The following is a 15,119-nucleotide window of genomic DNA, read 5'->3' on the forward strand; positions in this document are numbered from 1 at the left end:
TAAATATCCCTTAAACTTTCGTTCAATAACTACAACCGCGCAACATGGACATTTTGGTTATTTGAGCCGGATTTGAAGCGACCTACGGATTAACGCCAATCTTCTTCCACTACTTATAGATTCTCTTACCATAATAAGCCTTTTCATATTCTCCATGCTCGACGAACTTTCTATTCAGGATGTCGGCTTCGAACTGTGTGCGGGATATGAAGTGGTAGTCCTGACCGGGGATCTCGTGGTCCTTGCGAGGTCGGGACGTATCTGAAAATTGAGGACGTAAAATTTTAAGGTAATAGAAAATAATAGATTTGTCATGAAAACATCTTTGCTATTTAGTAGAGTTTCAATTTAGTAATACAAATTTAACGAATGTAGTCTAATTAGGGAAATTACTTTAGGAAATTACGCAGGCTAGTCAAGGCTTTATGCCGCATTTTAATCTATTCGTTTAGAATTTATTCATGTAAAACTATTTACTACCAAATTTAAATACATACTTATATTTAAGTTTTTCTTAAAAACAATCAGATTGACGAATTAATTTTAATTATATTTTATCTACTGACGTCGTGCATTTTTTTGCAAGACATTGACTAAATAGTAAGTAGTTGCAGAATATTTCATCTCTTTTATTCGTATACATGATTTGCCATTTTTATGGATATTAAGTCTAGTATAGTGTAGCGCATTTGGCATAGCCTGCATAGTGGACATTATGGTGCAAAGTTAGGTTAAAGGTTCTCTACGCGTCATCGTTGCGACGTCAAGATTCTAGTCCTCTGCTAATTCAGTTAATTATTATTTGAACTCACGCGGCACCGCAGCAGCGAACCGGCTGCTGTCCTCCATGAGCCGCTGGCGGAGCTCGTGGCGGCCGATGTTGGGCGGCCCGATCAGCACGATGGGCCGCTTGTGCGACGCGCGCGGGTAGTATAGCGCCACTTCCTCGTATGTTAGGATCTCCTCTTGCTCGTATTCTGAGGAGACACGGGAAAAATATTTGATCGTAAGGCCAGTGTAATTATCTCTATAAACTTTAAATAAAAAAATAAATAAAATAAAAATAATAATTAAATATAAAAAAATAGTAAAAAAATACAGGGTGTTTAATAATAAGTTTATAAGAAATAGTGTTGATTTTGGAGTTAAGAATGTAGTTATTTTGAATAATTATTATTCACAGAGTATATTGAAGCCATATTTTTAATAATAATAATAATAAACGTTTATTGCCATAATAACACAGCTTACATAAAGAATAAATGTACATTTTACAGTAATATTAATATGACAAAAGGAATTCGGCTCAGCATTGCTGTCTCAGAATCAGGGATTCGAGTAGCACTGTTTTTCAGCCGCTCCTATAATCCCTGTGGTGTTAGGTGGGATAAGAAGATAGTCAGCCGTGGGGCATCTCCTGGGTTTTAAAATCCAAGCGTGTATGTGTGTGTGTGTGTGTGTGTGTGTGTGTGAGTGTATGTACGTATTTGAAGGTTAATTAATGTGTTTAATTAGCATTAGAGAACTCCTTTATTGGTAGATATTGCATGCAGGCAGGTTTCAAATTTTCACCAGCAAGTTGTCTTTTTAACAAAGCTGATTTATATTTGTGTTTGAAGCATTCCGTTCTTATTTTCCTCCTCAAAGGGGGAGGTAAGTCATTCCAAATTTTTGCTGCTTCAAATTTGAAACAACGCCTGTATCTGGCCGATTTATGAGCTGGAATTTTTAGGAGACCTTGAGAATTTGAGCGAAGGCTCCGGTGGGTAAAGTCGTCGACCCAGTGCAGTTTCTCAAATAGGTATTCTGCCTTCTTATTCCAAATCACTCGATGCACTGTACAAGCATAGTGAAGGCTCCTCCTCGCACTCATGTTAAGTATGCCTTTGCTATTTAAGTATGGTGTTATAAATTTTCGCCTAGGGACATCAAAACAAAAGCGAATACAGGCATTTTGTACTCTTTGTATAGCATTTTCTAACTTAACATTTAACCTAGGTCCAAAGATGGAGCTGCAGTAATTAAATTGAGAGAGCACTAATGACTCACAAAGTTGTAGGCGTAACTAGACCATATGTTTCTATTCAGTTCATTTTAACATCAGTCACTGAACAATATATTTTTATATACAGCTAGTAATATAGATTATACAAACAAATTATATTAAAAAGGTTTCTTACAATAAAGGACCCAGGAACGCAATTTTTGCGTCCCTGGGAATCTAAAAGCTAATTTGGAGACTTTATTTCTTATGTAATCTCAGAAGGAATTGTCTAACATAATTCAATTTTATAAAACGTCTTATGAACTTTTCACATTTCATTGGTTACATTTACATTGCATTACATTGTAGCGACTTTCCGCAACTCAAGAAGAGATGGCCATGCACTTTGAAACACGCTATAAAAGTTTTCTAAAAAGGTTGCCTACACATAAGGTCCGATTGAAGGCTACGTGAGGACAATCGTTCCTCAAGCTCAATCACTTTGTCTATCAGGACATCCAAGAAAGAATGAAGTTTCTATTGACCACTCACCATCCGCCCCAGAGGTGGAGTACAGCGGGTAGCCGGCCTCGCTCGTGGCCTTCTTCCCTTTCTTCTTGCGGGGTGGTTTCTTAGCGCAGAGCAGGGTGCCGCCCTTACGCGGCTTGTCCCTCGCCGCCACCTCGCCTGCTAGCGTCAGCTTCATTGATTCTCGCCTGGATAACATGGGTTCGCTTAAGTATACGGTATCTGAGTGATTGGTTTTGATGAAATAAAACGAGTGTACAAAGTGGGTACTTTTAAATATAATATAGAATTAAAGTGGTACTTTTTGATGAAATAGAACGAGCATACAGTCCACTTGATAGCTGATAAGTGGTAATAAGTTACGATTTCTCAAAGGTATTTGTAGTCATTAAATTATCTCGGGACTTTATCAGAGGTCGATCACGAGCAAGCGTACAGTCCACCTAGTAACTGGTAAGTGATAGTAAGTGACCATTACTCTTGGATGGGAGTTCTACATAAGGGTCACAATAAATAGGTGTTTACCAAACCACCCTTAAATGACGCTTTCCAACTTAATCCGCAAGATTAAACACCTTTAAGACCAGAATATAGAAGCTTTACCCCGTTATTAGGTGAAATAGGCGTGGCGGTGGTGCTTTTTGAGTCGAACCACAAAGTGTTCTACTATGTACTAAAGCTATCTATATATATTATTCTAACAGTTACAAGAAGATAAAGATACTCACTGATGCTGGAAAGCCTGGCTGGGTATCAAGCCCGCGAGGGTCTGGTCCTCCTCCCCCTCCCGGAACGCCTGCCACCAGTTCGGGTCCTCTCGACTGATCACATGCAGCACATCGCCTTTTTGGAAGCTAATACCTGGAAAGGAATAAATCTTTGTTATATGAATGTTTTTGCAGGTAGATTTTCAAAGGAAATGACACATTTGTTATTACAGAGCGCACTAGTCAAATCTTTAGGTCACATAAGGTATGGCTAATATATAGCTTATAATTAATATGTATCAAGCGAAGAAACTTTACAGATCTCCTGGCATGGTATATTGTTTTCGGGATCGTAATGCATTATTAATTGACAAATATTATAAACATACCATACATAGCACGCTAACCTTACGTTGACACAACTTAGTGTGTGACAGACACACCTGACACTAGTGTGTGATAGGATATTTGTAAAATGATAATTGGCAGCACACTAACTTTACCTGGTCAACTGGTCAGGGACGTTTAATGTGCGAGAAAGCACACACTGTAAGCAGCTAAATGGCAACACGCCCACGTCACTGGAACACCGACGCTAGTGTCTCGCACACTAGCGTCGGTGTTCACAAACAGATGGCAGCAAACTCACTTCATCTGGACACTGATGCTAATATTTGAAGAGAAGACACACACTGCATATAGCTGGATGGCACCACACCTCCCGTATCTATACACCATAACCAGTTCAGTCACATACCGAGCTCGCGGCACGGGATGTACACGTCGTCCTCGGGGTCGTAGTCGAAGTGCGCGCGCACGTGCAGCACGCGCGGCGGGGGCGGCAGGGCGACACGTGACGTCACTCACCGAGCTCGCGGCACGGGATGTACACGTCGTCCTCGGGGTCGTAGTCGAAGTGCGCGCGCACGTGCAGCACGCGCGGCGGGGGCGGCAGGGCGACACGTGACGTCACTCACCGAGCTCGCGGCACGGGATGTACACGTCGTCCTCGGGGTCGTAGTCGAAGTGCGCGCGCACGTGCAGCACGCGCGGCGGGGGCGGCAGGGCGACACGTGACGTCACTCACCGAGCTCGCGGCACGGGATGTACACGTCGTCCTCGGGGTCGTAGTCGAAGTGCGCGCGCACGTGCAGCACGCGCGGCGGGGGCGGCAGGGCGACACGTGACGTCACTCACCGAGCTCGCGGCACGGGATGTACACGTCGTCCTCGGGGTCGTAGTCGAAGTGCGCGCGCACGTGCAGCACGCGCGGCGGGGGCGGCAGGGCGACACGTGACGTCACTCACCGAGCTCGCGGCACGGGATGTACACGTCGTCCTCGGGGTCGTAGTCGAAGTGCGCGCGCACGTGCAGCACGCGCGGCGGGGGCGGCAGGGCGACACGTGACGTCACTCACCGAGCTCGCGGCACGGGATGTACACGTCGTCCTCGGGGTCGTAGTCGAAGTGCGCGCGCACGTGCAGCACGCGCGGCGGGGGCGGCAGGGCGACACGTGACGTCACTCACCGAGCTCGCGGCACGGGATGTACACGTCGTCCTCGGGGTCGTAGTCGAAGTGCGCGCGCACGTGCAGCACGCGCGGCGGGGGCGGCAGGGCGACACGTGACGTCACTCACCGAGCTCGCGGCACGGGATGTACACGTCGTCCTCGGGGTCGTAGTCGAAGTGCGCGCGCACGTGCAGCACGCGCGGCGGGGGCGGCAGGGCGACACGTGACGTCACTCACCGAGCTCGCGGCACGGGATGTACACGTCGTCCTCGGGGTCGTAGTCGAAGTGCGCGCGCACGTGCAGCACGCGCGGCGGGGGCGGCAGGGCGACACGTGACGTCACTCACCGAGCTCGCGGCACGGGATGTACACGTCGTCCTCGGGGTCGTAGTCGAAGTGCGCGCGCACGTGCAGCACGCGCGGCGGGGGCGGCAGGGCGACACGTGACGTCACTCACCGAGCTCGCGGCACGGGATGTACACGTCGTCCTCGGGGTCGTAGTCGAAGTGCGCGCGCACGTGCAGCACGCGCGGCGGGGGCGGCAGGGCGACACGTGACGTCACTCACCGAGCTCGCGGCACGGGATGTACACGTCGTCCTCGGGGTCGTAGTCGAAGTGCGCGCGCACGTGCAGCACGCGCGGCGGGGGCGGCAGGGCGACACGTGACGTCACTCACCGAGCTCGCGGCACGGGATGTACACGTCGTCCTCGGGGTCGTAGTCGAAGTGCGCGCGCACGTGCAGCACGCGCGGCGGGGGCGGCAGGGCGACACGTGACGTCACTCACCGAGCTCGCGGCACGGGATGTACACGTCGTCCTCGGGGTCGTAGTCGAAGTGCGCGCGCACGTGCAGCACGCGCGGCGGGGGCGGCAGGGCGACACGTGACGTCACTCACCGAGCTCGCGGCACGGGATGTACACGTCGTCCTCGGGGTCGTAGTCGAAGTGCGCGCGCACGTGCAGCACGCGCGGCGGCGGGGGCAGGGCGCGCGGGGCGCGGCGCGGCGCCAGCACGACGCTGAGCGTGCCCGCCAGCGCGCCGAGCACCGCGCACACCTCGTGCACAGACTTGCCGCGCATGCTCACACCGTTCACTTCCAGCAACTAGGAGAATAAGTAAAAGATACTTTTTAAGAGATTATGTAAAAGGAAGAAGTGCTGCGTTCGAGTGTTATGTTTTTTACCACTCAACGTTAGAGCGGATGGGAGTCAGTTTTCAAAAGATTTCGTAAAATTAAGAAATGCCGCGTTTGAGTGTATAGAATTTTTTGCCACTCAATGTTAGTGTTAGTGGAATCAAGGTGCCCAGGATTAAATTCGACATCCTTTGACACTAAACCGAGAACGAAACAAGGCCTGCCGTATATTTTATATAATTTTTCCACGCCCATAAAACATGCTGTCGGAGCACAAGTAGTATCTGCTGCCTAAGTAATAGGCCGACAAAAACAAAAACACTTTCTATACGAAATACAGCTTTTTAAATATGATAAATATATATGAAAATAAACTTAATACGTTAATTTAAAAGGACTATAATTTTGTCACAAATAATAATAATGTGACGTCATAACTTCACATTTACTAATACTACATCGCAAAGTGTATATCACACGTTAAAAAACCAGAAGGGAAAATTTACTTTGTTTAAGCTGTACATTATGAACATACATTAAGTATGACTTACCTCGTCTCCCTCATGCAATAACCCTGACCTCTCCGCGGCTCCACCACGAACTATCCTACCGATGATCACCGCGTCACCTTCGTTTCTTACTGTAGCACCTGCAACCAATACCGTGAGAAGGTAAAAATTACGTGAAATAATAAATGTATAGACTGCGAATAATTAGAAAAGGGGCAAATCTATAAATTGGTTGAATATCTATTCATTGTTTCCCCAAAACTGTATGCTCAGTGGTTAAGACAAATACCCGCCTTCATAATGGCAATCATATTTATAAGACTTATTTTGCATGAGATCAATTCGTCTGATCTGAAAATCTGAAATCTGAGATATAAAAGGTTGCACTTACCAAGTGGTTCATTAGTCTTTTCGAGTTTGATGATCTTGATATTTTCGCTGGCGCTGTCCGGCGAGTGCGAGTACTTGTCGTCCTTGTGATTTAGGGTGCCAGACTAGAAAAAAACATAAATAATAATAAAATGCCTTAAGCTTACCATCGCTAATGTAAATACAGATTTAATCGCGTACTTAAACCTATTTTTCTTATAGGATAGCAGACGAGCATGGCTGTTAGTAAATGGTCACAAGTGCCCACGGAAATTTATGATCTACGAATATTCTACATAGAATTGGAAATCTGTCTGCAATGAGACATGCAGTCCACTCATGAAAATCTCTAATAAACTCCAAATAAAACAGGGGCTCTACATTAAACCAAGCACAGAAATGTTGCGGCTCCTGAAAGCTAAGATGGTCACGTCATATCCAGCATCCAGACTCCTTATCTTATCGTATCCTATCATCCCGACCCTTACATCGAAACGCAAGAACTGCTTCGCGCTAAAATAGATCCCTTCCCGGTTGAACCACACCTTACTGTACTACCTTTCAACTATTTTTGTATAACTATTAAGACAGACGCTAAACTTCTGCCTTCGAGTTACAAAGTAGCTACAAACCTTGCTCCTCTTCCCCCGGTTGAAGCACGCGGGGTCGAGCAGCGCGGCTGCCTGGTCGTGCGCCTGCAGCAGGCTCTCCAGCTCCAACCCTCGCACGATGGAGAGCAGCTCGCCTGCAAGCGCTGACGACTCGCTGCCGGACACCGTGTGCGATTGGAGGATTTCCATGCACTGGAAGATTAGATAAGAGTTGGTTTAATAGACAAGCAATTATAATTAAAATAACTTGTCAAGGCAAGAGTGAGTTAGGATCTTCTAAATCCTTTTGTCACCCTACACCAAAGCTCATTGCGTGAGATTCTGACCAAACGCAAGGAAGTGTGTGTGTTTGCGTGTATGTTATGTATGTATGTGTATGTTAATAATGGTCAAGGCATCAATTTACGGGCCTTTTCGTAACATTTACACATTTTCCCAAAATTCTATGAGTCAAATCAAGTGATCAAGAAAGTTAAAGTCTATTCTCAGTTTTTTTTTTATTATTTTGAATGCAACATATTCACCCAATTGACTAGACAGCATGATTAATATCAATTGGTAATTTTACCAAATATCGCAGTTTAAGTGATGTGGTAAAAAAACTTGAAGTATATGAGTAATCCGTGTTTTATCACCATCAGCATCAGCATCAGTCTATTACTATGCGGATCCGTAGATAAAACCAGTAATCTGTCTCCGGATAAGCTTTGTGTATTATTTCTAGTCTGCAGTCTGATTTATCAGAAAGTTTATATGAATTTTATCAGTTCTAAATTCAGAGAAAAATAATATCTGAATGTCATGTGAATCATTTGAATGCGACAGAAAATCAATTGATAAATTCCAATTCGGATTTGGAGAACATTACTTACTTTTAGGCGACAAATAATACACTATCTGGATTGACTTTACTTTCTTCAGATCTATGTATTTACTTGCCGCTACATACTTAGTAGAAAAAATCGGCTACGCAATATATGTTATTTGAAAACTATATTTTAAATTCTGCCCATCGAAGGACATTGGTAATCAACTCCTGATAGAATTAGATTCCCACCTGAAATCGGTCTGTGATGCTTTGTTGCCCCTGAGAACTAAATTTGAATACCTACTCAGTACAAGGGTATCTCCCTTCAACCTACAACACGGCATCATTTGTCCTCATTACGGGTAAACAGATGTAGCGGTGACATCTCGACGTTAACGAAGGCTTCTACGAGATTAAGGTAAATAGATCTAGTGGTGATGTCTCGACCTCTGAAAGATTCAACTTCACTTACATCCTTCAGTCTATCAGTGGCGCGGTGTGTATGCGGCGGCGCGACGCCTTGCCGCTTGTGCCTGACGGCGGTGAGGACAGCCGCCCGCGTGGCCAGGGCGGTGCGCAGCGCGGGGCAGAGCAGCGCGCCCGCCGCGCCCGCCACCCGCGCGGCCAGGGCGGCTTCCCCCGCCGCGCCCAGCGCCTTCTGCACCCTCGTGAGCGCTGCGCATACTTCCTGGTAGTCTGAAAAAGTAGAAAGATTTATGAGATTAAGCAGAAAAAAAAAGTGTTTTAATTATAGTAATCATATATTTAAATGTACTTAACTGAATGTATATTCTAAAATCTCAAATATTGTGGGTATTATTCTTAATGGTTTTCTAATGCTTGGATGTATATTGTAACTCAGATTAAGTAAATGAATAAGTTGGTAGGAAATGGGTGTTGGGCATTTCCCAAATTTACTCCTTTGAGATGCGTGGGACGTGGGTCTACTTTGCAACATACACATTACAAAGACTGAAATGTAACTCCTAAGTTCTAGGACGTTAGGAATCCTTGACAGCAATCAGAAATACGCTTATCAATCACATTTTCCTAAAAAAGAAACCCTGTGAACTATGCTTTATCTCTTAATTCTTCGAAATAAATTCGATCATTTTGTATTCATCTATTTTTAAAAACAGTTTTAAAAACGGATTTCCATGTTTTAATATGCGGTTAAATTTAACTCATTCATTTATATCACTTGGCTGAATGTTCCATACATTTCTGCGTACATTTTCCGTGTAATTTCCATCACTTCAAATCCAGCCACAATGCGCCCTGCATAGATATTTCAGAAACACACGCGAGTAAATAAGGTCCGAAAAATGTAATTAAAAGAATTCGTGTAAAATAAACAGACTGGAACGTTTTTCACACAAATTACGGATTGAAAAGGTCGGTACTCGTAAAGCCTAACCGCGGGTATTTACCGAGTATCATTAACCCAAGCCTACAGGAACGCTGACCATCCCCCTCAAAGGGTAGGTAATTCAAAGGTACGCATAACGTTCGTTCTTGTAGAGTTAAATTAGCGGAAGATTATTAAAATTTATTTTTTACACATATAATTAACTAAGTTTTATAATAACTACCTTTAGCTGCGTATGCCTTTAAGCTGCTACGCGAAATAAATTGGATTGTAGATTTATTTGCATAATGTAGGTAATGAAATACTCGAATTAGAGGCAGGCTAATTAATAAAGCATAATAATAAACTTTAAAGTAAGGAATTGTTTAAGATTGTATATATTACTAGCTGACCCGGCAAATGTTGTGTTGCCATATAAATAAAAAAAATGTTAAGGGTGAACAACATTTATCACTTAAGGGTATGAAAAATAGATAGTAGTCGATTCTCAGACCTGCTGAATATGCATATAAATTTTGGTGAAAAACGGTAAAGCCGTTTCGGAGGAGTACGGTAAATAACATTGAGACACGAGAATTTTATATATAAACTTGATATAATATAGTAATGTTTTAGAATAAATACATATTAAAAAGAAACTCAGTAGAATATTTTCCGTTCTCTGAGGAGCTTTTAAAAATTATCAAATTGATTTGATTCAAATTACTTAATGTGATTCATTTAAATATTTTTCAAACGTTGTAGTCGAAATTCAGATTTCACTTTGATCTTTTTTCTTGAAAAATTCCCGCGAGTTCGCTTTTGAATTGAATGTAGAACTTAACATTTTCTGAAGTTAAAAATCAGAGGCCATCTCATTAATATTTATTCCAGTTGCGCCATCTTATGATATTTGAAAAGATGTGCTTCTAGGTTTTCCGTTTTAAAGGATTTTAATTTTGTAATGGTTAATTACTAACTTTAGAGAAAATGTTTAAGCCATGCTTATGGTTGGATAACTTTGCATCATACTTTGTGGTTTACAAAACTATGCAATAAGTAAAGGTAACCTTACTATTTATGTCCGGAAATCTTTTTCCTACATTTTTACTAATATAAAAGATCTCTCAGAGGAGGAAGTAGATCCCGTAACTTTTTCTGATAATAAACGACTAAATAGAAATTGGTTTATTTGTGAATAACCCCTAGACGCGAGGCGGTAATAAGGCAATTGAAACTTACTAGGAGATTAAGAGTCACCTAGCAACTCTTTTACCAACAAGAAAAAATGCAGTTACCAAACCAAGGGCCAATGCTGAATAACTTACGGCCCTAGCACATATACTACTTTTAGTGACGGCAATTAGCGTTTAGGCGATTCCATCTACTCGTATCATGCATCATATTTTGTCCATTTGCTACCTAAGGTAGCGCGATATTATAAACGCCCGTTTTAATAATTGAGCTAATACTGCCTTACGATTTTCGCGGTCAAATACTGCATCGAGGGTTAGGTAGCTTAGAACGGCGATAAACAGTGTACTGTAGCGTTTGATCGCTGCATCTAACTTTAAATGAACAGCTAAATCTTCGATGTTAAAAGTAGCATATCTGCGTGATCCTTAATTGAGCAATATACTTATCGCTAGATGCTTAATATGCATATGTAAACAATATAGCAAATTGAATTTGCTTGTTATTGGCGCGCAGTGCGCCCCAGTTAGTAATATAGGAGCGAGGAGACGCGGCGAACTATCAGCATGTGAAGTGGAATTAATGCGACCTCAACACCTGTGCCACGTGGCTTAGGGTTGCCAACTGCTGGATATTACTGGTGGAACTATTGAATTTTTATTACTATTAATAGCGTGGCTCGGTCGGCCCTGATTCGTTGTGATTTAGAGCTGTGTTACTGATGACCCTAGCGGCCTTTCCAGCTTCACCGCGTTCTTTGTGGTTTAGAGCTTAGTAGTAGGAGCAATAAGGTAAAGCAATAAGGTATAAGGTTATTAAAGAAAAGCGATTAATAATGAAAAGAAAAACGAATCAGCTGAATTTCTTTACTGAATTTCTCACTAAGATAGTGTTTAGAATATACCTCTCTGTTTAGAGTTTATTGGCTGTGAGTTGAACTATTTAGAACTAAAATACATTTGAAATAAGGCATAAATGTAACTAATAAATATACGATTTTAATACATAGCTTGAAACTCAAATTTTAATTTTCCTACTAAGGGCCGACCCTAACTTCTCAGAGTATCAAATTAAGCTTAGAGAAACTTCATTACATGCATGCGACTATAAAATGTAGAAAGTTTAATTTAAACACATCAGGAACATTTTAATTTAAACAAGGAAATGTAAGCCCTAAAACCCATTAACTAAATGTACTTCGATATCCTATACTTTATAATTATTATAAATGGCAAAAATGCTTAAATAAACAAAATTAAAAACGTAATAGAAGCTACAGGAAAGAAGTTAGGAAAGTTTTTAGATAGTATCTATTATAGTACTACTACCACTGATTACTAACTACCACTACTAAGTGGTTACCATTTATTCTGACATATAGAGGGTTCGAAGTTCGATCCCCGACCAAGTACGTATGACTCCATTTTTATTTTTTGTTAGATTTATGTAATATTTACCCAATGACGGAGGGTAATGGTTTTCGACCGTATGTCTCATTCTATGACGCGCCCTGTAGCCCAAATGACCAGATAATATGGCCATATGAGAATTTTGGGATATCTAAATTATGGGAGAAACAAAGGCATATTTTTGACACACACATTATGTTTTTTTTTAATAATTCTCTCCTTTTATTTCTACTTTGTTTATGATAAAAGCAATCAAGACCAAGTTGGTACAAAATCGCCTATTAGTATGGTCTTAATCAAAAGCCTTTTGAAAAAGAAAAGAGGAGAATCCCTTTTCTTATTTTTGCCTGATGGGAAATTGCTTTTTTCATTATGAAAAACGAGCAATCATTGAGAGTCTTTTGTTTTATACTAATAGTTTATAGGTTTTCACTAACGGTTTGATTTGGTAAAGGTATGAATTTTTAATTTTTTAGATAGATTTGGATTGATGATCGTAATTGCATATAACCTTTCCTCTAATAATAAAATATTTATTTATATAGGTATTAAAAATATTTTGAAATTCTCGTCAATTATTATATTTTATTAATTGTTTATAGAAATAATTATTTCTTAGTTTTTAATTTGATTACCAGTAAAATCGTGGTTCTTATTTCTAATAACTATATTTATTTATAATATAGGAGTGGTAGACAAGCATGCAGTCCACCTGATGGTAAGTGGCTTCTGCCAGCCATGAACATCTGTAATCAACCCCAGATAGGATTAGATATTCCTACCTGAGCTCGACCACAGATGCGCCGCTACGCCTGAGGATTAACTGTCGGAAAAGTATCTATATCTCCCTTACCAACTTCAAAGTATAACACAGCAACGCTTAACACTGCTATTATAGATAGAAATATGTATAGAAATATTTAAACAGCGACTGAACACAGGTAGTCGCTAAAGCGTGACGCAGCATTAATACAAACGCCAAAACATGAATTTCCGATGCTAAAAATACTTTTAGCATGTCTACGAAAACCATAAAATGTAGGTACAAAACTGGGTCGAAAATAAAAATACCATTTGTCAAGACCACTTCATATTTAATATATTTAATATAACTGGTGAAGTGCGAGTCGAACTCGCGTGTTGTTGGTTCCGTACGACTGCAGTATACGGTCTTCGATATACATTTACAAAACAATGAGTTTACTTTAATGTGTGACTAAAAATAATACTTTTTATACAATAAGGGTTTTTACATTACTATTGATGTTCTTCAAGAATTTGCATTATAATCATAAAAAATATTTATTGAATGAAATCTTGTACTTAGCACTCTCTTTAATTGTATGTATTATTTTTCAAAATTTTAGCATTTTTTTAATAATGATATGCGCGATTATGTAGGACATAATCTTTGACGATTTCAAATGTAGTAATTAAAAGAAATACGTAAACAAACGATAGAAACAATTTAAATGTAGGACAAACTAACAGCGTATCCCCACGGAACCCTAAAACGTAATCAGGCGTAGCTTTGTGAGTATTGAAACGAGTTTTCAGTGCATTTGTCGAACTAGACCGCGCACACGTCACACACATGCACACATACCTACAAATGGCGAAAAGTTTGATAAAATCGCAAACCTCGCTCGCAGTGGAGCATAATCGAGTTTGTTCAGCTCAAAAAACATGTCCAATAAAATTGTTTTTGTATGATAAAATGAGTATGTATGAACGAAACATGTTTTAATAGTAACCTTTTCTCGTATGTGCTTATATATTTTATGATAATGTCTATGTATGAGCAACTAACGTTGAAAAAATATCAGTTATGAAAAAAATATAAGAAATAGACACACAATCTCAACAGGCGTATATTCATGTATGATTCAACTTCCATATAAATATTGTTATGTTTTTCTATATCCTTCTGTTATCTTTTTTATCTGTCTATTATTTACCTATTATTAAATTGAAGTTAGTGTAATATGACAAAATTTGATTAAAGATTAATTCCTTTGATTTTAAAAGTTATGGGTTTATTGTTTATTTAATAATTTCCTACAAAGGAAAACGGCGTGAGGAAATCTAAGCACCTGAGAGTTCTTTAAAAAGTTATCATGGGTGTGGGAAGTCTACGAACCTTCATTTGGCCAGCGTGGCGCACTATAGTCTAATCACTCATACTCTAAGAAGAGCCGTGCCCAGTAATCGGACATGAAAGGCAGACGATGACAACGATGTTTCAGTATTGAATGATAACAGTTTCTTTAAAATCACAATCAATATTCAGTTTAAAGTATTCCTTCTTATTCCTAAATCTTCTTATGCTTACATCTTTTTCTTAATTCTTCTTTAATAGGTTGCAATAGAGAGTATAACAGAACAGTGGCAGGTACTCACCAACAATAGCATACATCTGTGTAGCCTCATCACTGATGTCATCTTCATATGCGTCGTTGATGAACGCGGTGCCGGACGGCGGAGTGGACTCCAGAGCCTGCAGCTTGTGGGACCCTCGGAGCGAGGTCCGGAGGAACTCATTCTGGGCTGCGATCCGCTCCTCCGCTTCTTTGCGTTGACGGAGTTGCTCCTGATGAAGAAGAGAGTATGTTAGATAGTAGAATTAAAAATAATAATGTCTTAATAGCACAACGGGCAACATGAGAAATATGGGAGTGTTTTTAGGAAAGAAGAGATTAGGTATGTATATCTGGTATTATGTGGAATCAAAATATTACATAATGTCTAGATAGTATACCACATAATATATGATGAGTGATGACAATCTAGAACGCAACAGGGCAAATGAAAAAAAAATGATATCTAGATCAATCGTAAAGCTACGCAAGTCATTTAAAATAAGTTTACTTGTATGGAAGAAGTAGATAATAAATAAATTAATAAAAAAGTATAGTATAAGGTATAGTAGAACATAAGTCAAGAGTCTGAGGAAAAAGAGAATATACGAGACATACGAGATGAGCCCTAAAATCAAAATATGTTTA

The 15,119-nt window shown here is 40.9% G+C and overlaps 1 protein-coding gene across 1 annotated transcript in view; it reads right to left on the reverse strand.

Moving 5' to 3' along the window:
- sdt (MAGUK p55 family member stardust) overlaps positions 1-15,119 on the reverse strand; it is a 182,291-nt gene that overhangs the window by 4,058 nt on the left and 163,114 nt on the right. Inside the window, exons 9-18 of the mRNA XM_073091756.1 lie at positions 14,515-14,704; positions 8,636-8,859; positions 7,377-7,547; positions 6,767-6,869; positions 6,418-6,515; positions 5,627-5,834; positions 3,241-3,373; positions 2,537-2,700; positions 813-977; positions 130-261 (exon numbers count right to left, since the gene is read on the reverse strand). Coding sequence (XP_072947857.1) covers positions 130-261; positions 813-977; positions 2,537-2,700; positions 3,241-3,373; positions 5,627-5,834; positions 6,418-6,515; positions 6,767-6,869; positions 7,377-7,547; positions 8,636-8,859; positions 14,515-14,704 — 1,588 coding nt within the window. The remainder of the gene's footprint in view (positions 1-129; positions 262-812; positions 978-2,536; positions 2,701-3,240; positions 3,374-5,626; positions 5,835-6,417; positions 6,516-6,766; positions 6,870-7,376; positions 7,548-8,635; positions 8,860-14,514; positions 14,705-15,119) is intronic.

Source organism: Epargyreus clarus, unplaced genomic scaffold (assembly GCF_041222505.1).
Source record: "Epargyreus clarus isolate Ecla_fem2 unplaced genomic scaffold, WU_Ecla_fem_2.2 ptg000001l, whole genome shotgun sequence".
In the NCBI taxonomy this organism is placed as follows: Eukaryota; Metazoa; Arthropoda; class Insecta; order Lepidoptera; family Hesperiidae; genus Epargyreus; species Epargyreus clarus.